This window comes from Olea europaea, unplaced genomic scaffold, assembly GCF_002742605.1.
Source record: "Olea europaea var. sylvestris unplaced genomic scaffold, O_europaea_v1 scaffold343, whole genome shotgun sequence".
Taxonomy (NCBI): Eukaryota; Viridiplantae; Streptophyta; class Magnoliopsida; order Lamiales; family Oleaceae; genus Olea; species Olea europaea.
Genome location: NW_019253349.1, coordinates 129,257 through 142,114, shown reverse-complemented (window position 1 = coordinate 142,114; position 12,858 = coordinate 129,257). Strand labels below are relative to the sequence as shown.

Below are 12,858 nucleotides of genomic sequence, written 5' to 3'. Positions count from 1 at the left end.
ATTCCATTGATTTTTTGAATAAAATTGCATAGCTTAAAGTTGCAAATTCGAGTCACGTCATAAAATTTCATTAATACATTGGTTGGTTCACTATATGATGATGGAATTTCTCCTTCATTTACATCGGGTGACATATTTCGATATCCATCGAATAGTTAGATCTTCCATAACAAAGAATTTTAACTCTTATCAAGTTCAAGAATCAAGTGAAATTACTTTGAGAACAAAATCTAAAATATTGTTAAGATATATATTCATACACATGATCTAATGCTCACGATGGGCATTCGTTGTAATGTCCACCTTAAACGTGATAGCATTGATGTTGTCATGTCCATGATGGACATTAGATCAAAGTTGTATGTATTCAATATAATAATCCCGAGACAAGAGTGTATAGATTCTTCAATGGAAAAGAAAATACTAATATTATCCTCTGTTCATCCTATGTTGAGTTGCATAAACCAAAGCAATCTAATCAACACAAACTTGTAGATAGGTCCTTTATGTTGGTACAAGCAGGCACTTGTGGTGTTTCTTGTACCTTCACACCACTTTATTACCATCTAATTCTTCCATGTGAAATACAATAGCAAGATTAGGGTATCGGCGCCTTGGGGACATGTTTCATTAATTGCTCAATTCCTATAGATATAATTTTTGCACTTTAATCTCTTCACCCTATTTTTTATATAAGTGAAAAATAAACAAGTATCAAATAGTGTAGTCGAAGTAGCATGCATTTTGCTCACATTATTTTGGATCTAGAATAACTCAATACCTAAGCGGGGGCACCAAGTGACTAGTGGATCGAGTGGAATGAAACATTACTACGGGGGGGGGGGGGGGGGGGGGCACCAAGTGACTAGTGGATCGAGTGAAATGAAACATTACTACATTCTTTTGGGTAAGTGAAATCAACTAAAAGTTTTAGGTTTCATGAAATGTATGATAGAAAATGAATCTGAGAAAAAAATAAATTTTAGAAAATGAAAGCCAAACATAAATTAAATAAAGCTGCACAAAACTATAGATATAGATTTTGCTTTCCTTTTGCTAATTATTTTCAATATTGCACGATCTAATATATCAATGGAGCCCATAAAATAAAATAAATAAAACTTTGATACGTCTAGTAGGATAAATTAGATAATTACTTAATAATTTTAAAAATTAAAATTTTATTCATTATTATATCGAATTCAATTTAATACAGGTACGGAGTATATTAAACCCTTGTTTGTTGGAGATTAAAATAAGGTTTTTAATAGATTTTGATAAAAATTGATGAAATGTTTGGTTAAAAAATTGTGATTTCACGAAATATATGATTAAAATGAATTGTTGATTTGAATTTAAATTAAAATTTTATGGATGGTGCACATGTCAAATTACCAAAGAGATGGCAATGAGTTAATCCAATAGGCAAAAAGCCAAGCCAGCAAAGACTAGGTAGGGGATCGGCGGCTTTCATTAATGGGCTATTTTGCAAGGTCATAAGGAGGTCACAATTTTGTCCCTTAATTTATTAGGATTGGTGGTGAGTGAATTGTACAAGTACTTGACATTTATGCGTGGCAAAGTTATTTAAAAAAAAAAAAAAGTTATAATCCTCTTGATTGTCAAACTCTTGATACTTGCAATGACCAAAAAAGTTTGTTAGGCTTTGCTCTTATTCTTGTTGTTCTTCCTTTCACGGCAAAAAGATTGATATGTTACCAAACACCTGGCACGCGGGTCAAAGACAATACATAATTTTTCATTGCCTATTGGGGTTTTTTGAATTAGCATCATCACACGGACGGGTGTAAGATTGAATTTCAAGATCAATATGGCATCACAATCTATTAAGTTTAAATGAACAATTCAAGCCATTAGAAGCTCAACGAGCAATCAAATTCTAATATTGGTATTCTTATAAAATTGCCACTAATTATGTCGAAGAAACCTTGTTTAGTGGATATCAAAATTAGATTTTTTGTAGATTTTTATATAAAAAAAAAAAAATTGAAATATGTGGCTGAAAAATTGTGGAACCAATGAAATGTGTTATTAATATTGATTGTTTGACTTTGATTTATATTAAAATATGATTTAAATCAATAACAAACAAGATAAATTTTTACATCGAACTAAGGATGAATATAATAATCAACATGTATGGTATAAATTAGTTCTCTCGATAAGACTGATCTTTTAAGATAAAGATTGAGTTTGTGTACTACTGATTTTATGTTTCCATCTTAGGATCTAAGAAGCACCTCAAGTTGGGGTGGGCTAGGGAGTGGGGGACTAGCTTGTGAAAGAGGCATGAGAAAAGGAAAGCAAGTTGTCAGTGATATAGATAGGGCAGGCGTTTAACGGGACCAGATGGTTACCTTTGATTAATTACCAATTTCGTCCTCTTCTCACCCAAACGTTTGAGATTTTCTTTTGGGAAAATTGTAGCAACGATTTTTAACATTTTCATTTTTTGCAGATTTTACTCTAACTTTCATTTTGTACCAATAGAAGTTTCTAACCTTTCACAAATATGAATCTAAGGTCCATCTGGACGAAAACCGTCAAAAATGGAAAAATTAAAGAATCAACATGCAATAAAATTGTCCAAAACACCGTCCAAAAAGATATCAATATCCAATAAAATCGTGACGATAGCAGATAATTCAAGGAATTTTCATGGTCAACTAATTGTGTTTCGGACGGTTTCCGTCTAAATGGACCTCAGTTACATATTTATTAAAGGTTAAGGACCTTCACTAGTACAAAATGAATGTTAGAATAAAGTCTACAAAAAACGAAAATATTAGGGATCTGCTCCAATTTTCCATTTAATTTATTATATTGTCTAGTCATATTTAATACTATATAATAAATATGCACCAAAGTTACTTCGTTGCTAGTATTTATTAGTTGTGTCCAAAGTTGAACCATCGAGTTTTAAGAGGTCCTTTTGTCTTTCTCTTCCATTTTTGAATACTGTCAACTAGTAACCCCTCTCAAGTGTTACTATAAAATCCAAGACTAAATTTTGTACTCATTTTGTTGCACAAAAAGACTTTGGATCTTGGATCGACATTTGGCAGTTGGGAGAGAAGGAAGAAGAAGACGGGGGCTTGAAACATGGAATGGAATGGTAATCTTAGGGTGCCTATAGTTTCTCTACCGGATCATTCTTTCAGCTTCCTCTACAACTATAATTATGATCAATTTCAAGGTAACAGAGGAGTTCAGAATTCTTTTTGTTGATGGGAAGCCCTTAACTTATAGAATTTTGTAAATGTGTTTCTTGCATGAAGATACTAGGCAAAAATTCATCAATTGAACAACCCTTTTGTTGTGTTTTTTCTTTTTCAGGTTTAGAGATGAAGAACTCAATGCAGACACAGGAAGAAGTGCTGCCAACAATGAAAAAGATGAACAATTATGGGTGCAGCCAAGATAAGAAGAAAAGACTGAGCGGTGAGCAGTTGGAGTCATTGGAGAATAGTTTCCAAAAGGAGATTAAACTGGACCCTGACCGGAAAATGAAGCTGGCCAAGGAACTAGGTCTGCAGCCACGACAAATTGCAGTATGGTTCCAGAATAGGAAGGCTAGGTGGAAGTCGCAGCAGCTTGAGCGCTTGTATGATGAGCTTAAGCAGGAGTACGATGATGTATCTAGGGAGAAGCAGAAGCTACTCGAGGAGGTTGGTGTTCTTGCATTTCTTAACACTTTCTAGTTTCTTCCTATGCATGCAAATATTACATCGAATTTGATCTCCAGATCACTGAACTAGTTCTGTTTTTATTAATAGTTAATTTTTTGTTTAATTGAACTATAAGGTTGTGACATTGAGATCAATACTCGAGGAACAAGTAACAAAGAAGCAAGTCTGCACAGGTTACAATGCAGAAGTTTTGGTCGAAAGCACTTCGATTCCGACCTCCTCTGATAATCCTAGAGGATCAAGCGGTACTCATCGGACCGTCCCAGATGAGTCCAACTATGTTGTGAACGTGGATGGCTATGATCATCAGATCATGCCTCCATATTGGAATGTTCAGCAGCCTTCTTGCCCTTGAATTTACAGCTAATGTTCTATATATGTTCTATCTACTTAATTCAAGGCTCCCGCTCCCGCTCCGACTTTGACTCTGACTCCCGCTCCGACTCTACTCGTCCATATATGTTTCTCGTGGCAGTTAAGAGTTGATTTTAGAAGTTGATGTTGAAATTTTATCATTCATTAGGTTTATCAAAAGCCACTTTAGGGATTTATAGCGATCAACCTTACTTCATTGGAAGCCTCTTATTGTTATTGTTGTCGATCACAACTTAATTTGAAATCAAACGTGAACTTATAATTGCTAATCTTATGTGTAGAATTTTGTGCTAATAAGTTGGTCAATTCCTATCTTTTAGTAAAAGCCATTTCTCATGATTAGGGTGTAAAAGATTTTGTATTTTCAAAAGTTTTTCATGTAAACAGCAATTTTTCAGTAAAGAAGTATATTTTTAACCTAGAAAAAAGACCCCTTTATTTCTCTAATTCCCTTTTTACATGGGATCAGGTGAGTGTTTTGGAAAGCTCTCTGAGTAGTAGCTAATTGGAAAATAAGAAATATTAACGAAGAGTGATCGCTTACATAATTATTTAGAAAGTAGGCCTCTTTCTTCTTATTGTTGTTGTTGCTATTATCGTTGTTATTTTGTCTCTCTAATTTGATAAAATTGTAAACAATAATTATGCAATCTTGGAGTTGTTTATAAAGAAACAAGTCTTTCCCGCTTACTTGGACACAGTAACGGAGGCCATTGTACCCAATGGATTCGATTACATTGCCCAACTTGCATGGGTCTCTCATTTGGGTTTTAAGTTGGTCATAGGGGATTTGGGCTTTCTAGCCTCTCTTTTACCATCTATTTTCCTCTTCAGCATTAAAAATTGGAAAAAAAATTAGGGAGGTTCTTCCCAACTTTTAGGTAATGTTCTTTATACATAAATTGCTCTTTATAAATAGAATATCTTGAAGATGATCATAATTCTGACCGTCGCGTAGTTTGGGATCCAAACTAAACTAATTGAAACCTCAAATTTTCATAAAACTTATGCACACGATAGTTTAGTTGGGTTAGAAAGGGGGAAAAATTGGAAGCAAAAAAAAAATATTAAAATCGATTACCTCGAAACTAACCAAGTGGAAATCATCCTTGGCAGGATTTGAGTATTGAAAAATGTGTAAGAATTTGCCCTTAACATCAATTTCCCGACTGGAAATTGCTAGGAACTGAGAAATTCTCATGACTATAGAGCCAGTGACACCCTAACCTGTGCCTTTACAATATTATACTATATGTATGATACAAAATACTACCTTTTGCTTCAAACAGTTAAAAGAAAAAATACAGTTTGTCTGATCCATAAAAAATTGTTCAGTTTTCCTAAATTAACTACAGTTCTTCATTTTCTCCTCCAAACGTTTCGCAAATAAAGCCATCAGCCTATTATCAACCAGTCAAGAGTCCTTGACACCATGCAGTCGAACATTGAGTCTTCTGAGCCAGATGGAATGAAGTATCATGTGAAAAACATCGTATCGTTTGGGAGGTGAATTAAACTCGAAATGCCTTCGCACTTGTATTCCTCGTCTTTGCATTCTTATATACTGTCTTGTAGAAATTCCGGCTAGAATTTTCTTCAGGTTCGGAATCTCCTCCACTGGAATTTCAACGGCGAACGATTTCCAGTTCAAAATATCACTGAATGGAGCAATGTAGTGATCTTTAATAATCACAGGAACGCAACCAGTATAAAGCGCCTCGACCATTCTTGGGCTGGCTACTTCATAACCACTAGGACAAACACAATACTTGCTTTTTCTCATCATTTGCAAGTATGACACACTCTTTGGTAGGTACCTATGAATCTGAACGTCTTCATCTTTGTTTTCCCAGTGCTCTAGAAGAATAGGTCTAATAGGGCCGTGAACTCCTCCAGCATAGAAAACCAAAATTCGTCGTCTTGATGGGGATGGACCACCAATCAAGCCATTCATTCTACCACCTGGTAGATTAATCTCTGGTATCGACACATCTTTTGAGGGGTCGAATCCTTCTGAGGTATTTGCATTGCATAATGCTCGAACCGAGTTCTTAAATAGCTCCGGAACGGACTTAGAAAGCTCTGGCCCCTACGCAATGCACAATTATGTTGGAATTAGGGAAACTACAAAGAATGGCCAATACTAAAAGAGATGCAAATTTTGTTACCCAATCGTGGCAAGCAAGCATGAAATGATCGACTCCTAGGCTACGATTCCAATAGGGATATTTTCCAGCAAGAAGATGAATGTAGTCACTGACTGTTAGTTTCATTGGACGCCAATAATCAGTAGTACCTCTATCGTAAATAAAGTGAACTATGGATGCCACGCTGAACGGAAGGAAGAAAATGTGCGCCCTTTCAGGATCCCTCGTCCTGAACTTGGAGATCTCCAAGCGATAAATAAAACCTCCCTCCGTGGAGTATATGCTTCCGCAAGGACCATTATGAAAAATCGGGTGCTCACCTTCTTCATACACAAACACCTTGAAGTGCTTTTCCATTTCCAAGTAACTCCTGATATGAAAAGGGCGAGTGGAAAGCCAAAAAAATTTAAATAACTTCGTATGTAACAAATGTCAACCGTGTGATGAGGCAAAATGTACCTGTGAAAGGCTTTCGTACTCCAGTACATTGGACCAGCTGGAACATAGTCCTGATCCTGACTTTGATTTCGCATATGTGCATCTCTAATCGCAGTCCGAGCTTGCTGAAGTTTGGCCTCAAGCCTCTCTAAATTGCTGAATTTTCTTATTATTCTCAAATTTAATGGCCGAGTATCAGTTTCATTAGAAAATGGTAAGACAGCGGATCCATTCGTTGAAGTTTTTGAACTCTTCCCTTTCTCTAGCTGTATTATAAGTGAAAGATAGATTCAATACATCTATAACACAAGCTTGGAAAACCATGGCTAAATTTAGGACGGGGTTATAAATAAGAACCAGGCCAATATTCAAATTATGTGCAAAATCTTGTTTCTTATTAGATTTTAGTTATTTTTTCTAGATGAGGCATAGACAATACAAATCTGCTTGGTACAAAAATATAAAAAAAATTCAAAAACAATTGGGAAAAAAGAAAGTGGGCCAATACTTGAATCAACAGTTAAGGAGAACAGGAGAATCAAACCGAACCTTTCAATTCTTGACTAAAATAGATTAGGCCGGTCCGAGCTCCGAGCATTTTGTTTACTATTTTAATTAATTACTTCAAAACCTCAACGAATTCTTTATTCATCTTATTTAATCCCATGAATTTTTCTACTGCTTTATAATTCTGGTTTTCTTCTTCTTTAAAGGATGGAATTATTAAAATAAATAAATAACTAAATATACAAAAGAGAGAGAGAGTGAAAAAAAATGGAGAAAAAAGGTTATCTTCTTACAGATTGTTCTTGAGCAGTACTTTCTATCTCTTCAACGGCCAGTGGTGGCGTAACAGACTGGTTTGGAACATAGTCATGTGAATACGCTTCCTCTGTTTCTCCAACGTCACCTACTCTCCGCTGCAAGTCCCAGGGCTCTACGCCGTCCATTGGTTTCTCTACAGAATCACTACCTCCGTTGTTAGAATTCTCCAGAACCGGTTGACCTCCAGCTATAGAACTCCATACCAAAGGATGATAATTCGACGAAAACAGCCCACCAGAGGACCCAGAACTGCCAAAAACCACCAGCAGCGACGCCGCAATTAATGGCACCATCAACCCCAAAAGCCTTGTTGAAGATGATGACTTTTTCCACCATATACACACCCACCGTTCCATTTCTGTTCAAGATTTCTTCTTTCCAAATCTTGGAGGTTCTAACTATCTGATTTTTTCGTTACTACCAAAAATCCGTGAGAAAATTACAGCAATGGAGAGAAATGAAGGAGAAGATGAAACAAAAAAATCAAAGCTTGATGTGATATTCGAAGAAGACCATAACATCGTTGTCCTCAAACGATATTTATCTTCTTTCAAAATGCTTTTAAATAATTAAATAGCAAATAATTTGTAGGATTTATCAAGCATTAATGAACAACACCAAAAGCAAAGTAATTCTTCAAATGAACAAGGTTTTGAATATGTAAGAATTAATAATTTCTTCAATGTTTGGATGAATATCTTTTGCATTGTGTTTAGAGATGAATACCGATAGTGTATATATAGTTTTCAATCATCCCTATACGAAGTGGTTCCATCTTACTATGAACGATTGCATAAATTCATTAGAAAATTACAAGAAAATTCAAAAGAAACCCAACCAATGTCTATATTTTATAGCCATAGCCATAGCCATGCAACCGCATAAACTATAGTCATGTGGCCGCATGGCTATAGCGTTGGCTGCCACTTTTGGCTCCGAAAGGTCATATGTGACCGAAGAATCAAAAAGCATATGCAGTCAAATAAGCCATGTTTTTCACTGTTTCCTTTTATATTCTCAATTCATCCAAATTGATTTTGATCAACAAAATTACAACAATCCTCTATTTGTTCAAAATCAATGTTAATTACATATTCAAATATTAACACTAATGTATAAGGATTAGATATCTTTCGATTTGAATCTAACCATAGTAAAAAACTCACATAGCATTATCGAAATTCCAGGTAGTTAGAAAGCTTTGAATTAGTCATTCCTTGTGACAATGCCAATGAAATCACACACACAAGTGTCAAATTTTTACAAGTTCCCCTGACTCGCTTAATGCTAATATGGCACTTATTCCTTTTCATTGAATTTTTAAAGAGAGAAAACTCTAACTCTCTAATGAAGCGGCACTACCTCGAAGTTCACATAGATGAAGTTCTTCCAATATCTTTGTTTCTTTTAGAAGTATTTGTACCCCTTACTGAACTTCATTAAATGTTTTTATAACTCGTCCCTCCAACTGTGACAACCAACACTATTTATCTAGGATTGGGTTTAAAAATTTAATAGTGTTGAGATCTATCCACTTATCGAATGATATGCTATTATCCTTTGAACCTAAATATACTTGTTTCGTATACTTTTGGTAAGGTTGCCATTATTGGTGGATTTAGTTAAGGAGTTTCAACACCATCATACTTGATGTCGATCTTACTAACTCTCTTGTAAGAGGTTTAGTAAATGGATTAGTTAAGTTCTCACTAGTCTTAACATGTACTTGATTAATTTTCTTACATGCTCATGTTTTAGACTTATATGTCTAGACTTTCCATTATATGTTTCGCTATATGTCCGAGCTAGAGTAGTTTGACTATCCCACAAGATAGATATTGAGGAAATATCCTTTATATCTATAGATATTTCATATAACAGATCTCTTAACTATTCAGCTTCTTTTTCAGTTTCAGTCAATGCTACAAATTTCGACTCCATTGTTGAATGAGCAATGCATGTCTATTTCTTAGATTTCAAAGAAATTGTACCTCTTACAAGAGAAAATATCAAACCTGAAGTGGACTTGTTTTCTCCCACACTTGATATTCAACTAAGTCAATATATCCGTCCAAGATAGTATGGAACTTTATATATTGTAGTCCAAGATTTTTGGTTTTCTTTAAGTAATCAAGAACCCTACTGATGGCCTTCCAATGTTCAGAACTTGGATGGCTAGTAAACCTACTTAGTTTACTCATAGCAAATATAACATCAGGTCTTATACATTGTGTCGTGTACATAAGACTTCCAATTTCACCTGCATATTCTATTTGAGCTATTGCTCTTCCATCATTTTTTATTGACTCGATACTTGGATCCAAAGGAGTATTTAGCCTCATTGATGTTTAAGTGTTTGAACTTAATTATCACATTTTCAACATAACATGATTGACTTAATATAAAATCTCCTCTACCCTTTTTAACTTTGATGCCAATGATAGTATCCACTTGTCCAAAATCTTTCATTTTGAATGTGGATAATAAAGACCTTTATGTTTCTTTAATCCCATCTACATTGTTGCTGATGATCAATATATCATTAATATATAGACATTAATATAATTATATAATCATTTACTTTAGTATATAGACATTTATCTACCAAATTATGATTAAAACATTCGATATTATTTTAGAGTCAAATTTCTTATGCTATATTTTAGGGGCTTATTTTAATCCATATAATGACTTGATTAGCATGCACACCTTACGTTCATTTTTTAGTAGAACAAACATTTCCAATTGTTCCATATAAACTCTCATTGAGATTTCTATTTAAAAATATCGTCCTGATATCTATTTGATGAACATGTAAATCATAAATTAATGTCAGTGCAAACAAGATCCTTATCGAGGTTATTCTAGCCACGAGTGCATATATGTCAAAGTAATATATATTTCTTCATGTCGATATCCTTTAGCTACTAACATGACTTTATAAGTATTGAATGTTCCATTGGAATTATATTTCTTTCTAAACACCCATTTACAATCAATGACTTTAGATCCCTTTGGTAAATCACCTATTTTCAGATTAGTAGAGAGAAATCAGTTGCGAATCTATTTCATTTGATCCTAGATATTTTTCTTTTTTGGTTTTCTTACTTCTTTGAAGTTTACTTTCAACATCTCTTGAAGATGTCTATTCTCATGGTTCTCTAAAATTCAGAGTATCTCCATTATTTTGGGATTTTCTTGCTACTAACACGTTCTCGAAAAATTTCACATTTCTTGATTCTATTATAACATGTGACTCTAAGTTTAACAACCTATATATAGACCTTTCTTTTTAGAGCATGTACCATAGAGGCACATTTGGTATCTTAGGACCTAATTTAGTTCTCTTGGGATCATTGTTCTTACAATAAGACACCTCCACACTTTAAAATAATTAATATTTGATTTCCTTCTTTTCCATATTTTATATGGAGAGATCTTATTCTTTTTCAAAAGAATTCTATTTACAATATGACAAGTACTAAATAAGGTCTCACCCCATAGATTGAATGGGAATATAGAATTCAATAACATAGTATTTATCAGTTCTAAGAATGTTTTATTTTTTTCTTTCTGCTAGCCCATTTTGTTTCCGTGTTTGTGGTGCAGAGCATTAATGTATTATTCCATTTTGTTCATAAAACATATTGAATTTTTTAGAGAAGTATTCTCCACCTCTACCACTTCTTAGAGTTTTTAGTTCCTTCCTAATTGATTTTTAACTCCAACTTTATATGTTTTAAAGGTACTAAAAGCTTCATCTTTATGCTTTAACAAATATACATGAGTATACCTAGAATAATTATCAATGAAAGTAATAAAATATTTATTACCATCTTTTGTTAGCATGCCATTTAAATCATATTTATCAAAATGAACAAGTTCAACTAAATTTGTTAATCTTACTACACTACAAAATGGCTTTTTAATCATCTTTGAATTAATACATGTTTCACATTTTTCTAAGTTATCAACTTCACATTGTATTATTTCACATATAACCATTCTTTTTATAGTGCTAACTCCTATATATGCTAATCTCTGATGCCATAAATTAAATGAATCAACAACATAAGCAAAATATTTGGTTTTATTAGATTCATTCTCAAAAGTACACAATTTGACCATTCCTTCAGTGAAATAGTCATTTCCAACAAAATGTTCATTATGAGTCAGTACAAGTTTTTCAGACTAAAAAAAGATTTAACTTTCGATTTTCCCAATAGAACTCCACTTACTAAGTTTCTATTCATTTCTGGTACATGGAAGACACGAGTCTCCACATTTCCTTTACCAATGACTTTAGTTCTTCCTTCATTTTCAGTTTGGTTATCTTGACCATCTTCAATGTCATGATAAATTTTGAAAAAAGACTTATCATAACAAACATAGATAGCAACACAGGTGTCATACCATCGACTTGGAATTGTGCTTTGATTTGCATTGATTTTTGCTCACCATAGCGATAATCTCCTCAATGAAGTTTACTTTTCCTTACTTCTTTTGTTGTTTCTTGTGTCTGCAATCTCTTGCATAGTTTCTCGATTTTCTACAAACATAGCAAGGTCCTTTGGACTTGGTTTTCGACTTCCTTTGATCCTTTTTGAGACCAAGAGATGTCCCTTTCTTCTTGTACTTGTTGGATTTATTCACATTGTCCACGACATTAACTTTTGAAGAATCATCACAAGAATTTTCGATCTTATATCTTGCCCTTGATTCTTCTTCTATGCGAAGATGTTTTTGAATGTATTTTAAAAAGAAATTTTCAAATTTGTAAAGAATCTTCTTCTTATATCATTTTTCAAAAGAAACCCAGCCAACGACTATATTTTATAACTATGCCACCGCACATGCCGCATGAATATAGCGTTGGCCATCACTTTTGGCTCTGAAAGGCCATATGCGACCGCAAGCCTCAAAAGACTATGCGGTCACATAAGCCATATTTATGACATGTTTTTTCCTTTTTCCTTCTATATTCTTAATTCATCTAAATTGATTTTGAATAACAAGATTACAACAAAATTTGTTTTCCGCTCATTTCACTTTCCTTCCTTCTCTCTCTCTTCAAATTTATGTTATTGAATCTATGTGTGTGAATTTGTGTTGGAAAAGGAGGAATAAAAGACCGTTGCACCGCGCCAACTCGCCAAGCGTTGACTAGTTTTGGCCTCAGTATACTGTTCTTCATGCTAAAATGAATCTTTTTTCTTCCAATTATGCCCTTTTTCGTAATTAATATTGCCTCTAACGTCATAAATATTCTACTTTTTTGTGTTTCATACACCAGACGCTTAAATAGAGAATTTAGCTACGCGTCAGGGTTGAATTGACGTCTGGAATGATAGTTTAACGTGTCA

The 12,858-nt window shown here is 33.9% G+C and overlaps 2 protein-coding genes across 2 annotated transcripts; one reads left to right on the top strand and one right to left on the bottom strand.

Moving 5' to 3' along the window:
- The first annotated feature begins 2,918 nt into the window (after window positions 1–2,918).
- LOC111386141 (homeobox-leucine zipper protein ATHB-22-like) lies at window positions 2,919–4,502 on the top strand. The gene is made up of 3 exons (XM_023010594.1): window positions 2,919–3,217; window positions 3,358–3,689; window positions 3,826–4,502. The coding sequence occupies exons 1-3, from the start codon at window positions 3,124–3,126 to the stop codon at window positions 4,063–4,065; spliced, it is 666 nt and encodes a 221-aa protein (XP_022866362.1). The 5' UTR covers window positions 2,919–3,123; the 3' UTR covers window positions 4,066–4,502.
- A 709-nt stretch (window positions 4,503–5,211) lies between these two features.
- On the bottom strand, window positions 5,212–7,997 carry LOC111386140 (probable glycosyltransferase At5g03795). The gene is made up of 4 exons (XM_023010593.1): window positions 7,471–7,997; window positions 6,692–6,936; window positions 6,254–6,602; window positions 5,212–6,174 (listed from the first exon to the last, which is right to left on the bottom strand). Exons 1-4 carry the CDS (start codon window positions 7,849–7,851, stop codon window positions 5,500–5,502), a joined length of 1,650 nt encoding a protein of 549 aa, XP_022866361.1. The 5' UTR covers window positions 7,852–7,997; the 3' UTR covers window positions 5,212–5,499.
- Between the last annotated feature and the right edge of the window lie 4,861 nt (window positions 7,998–12,858).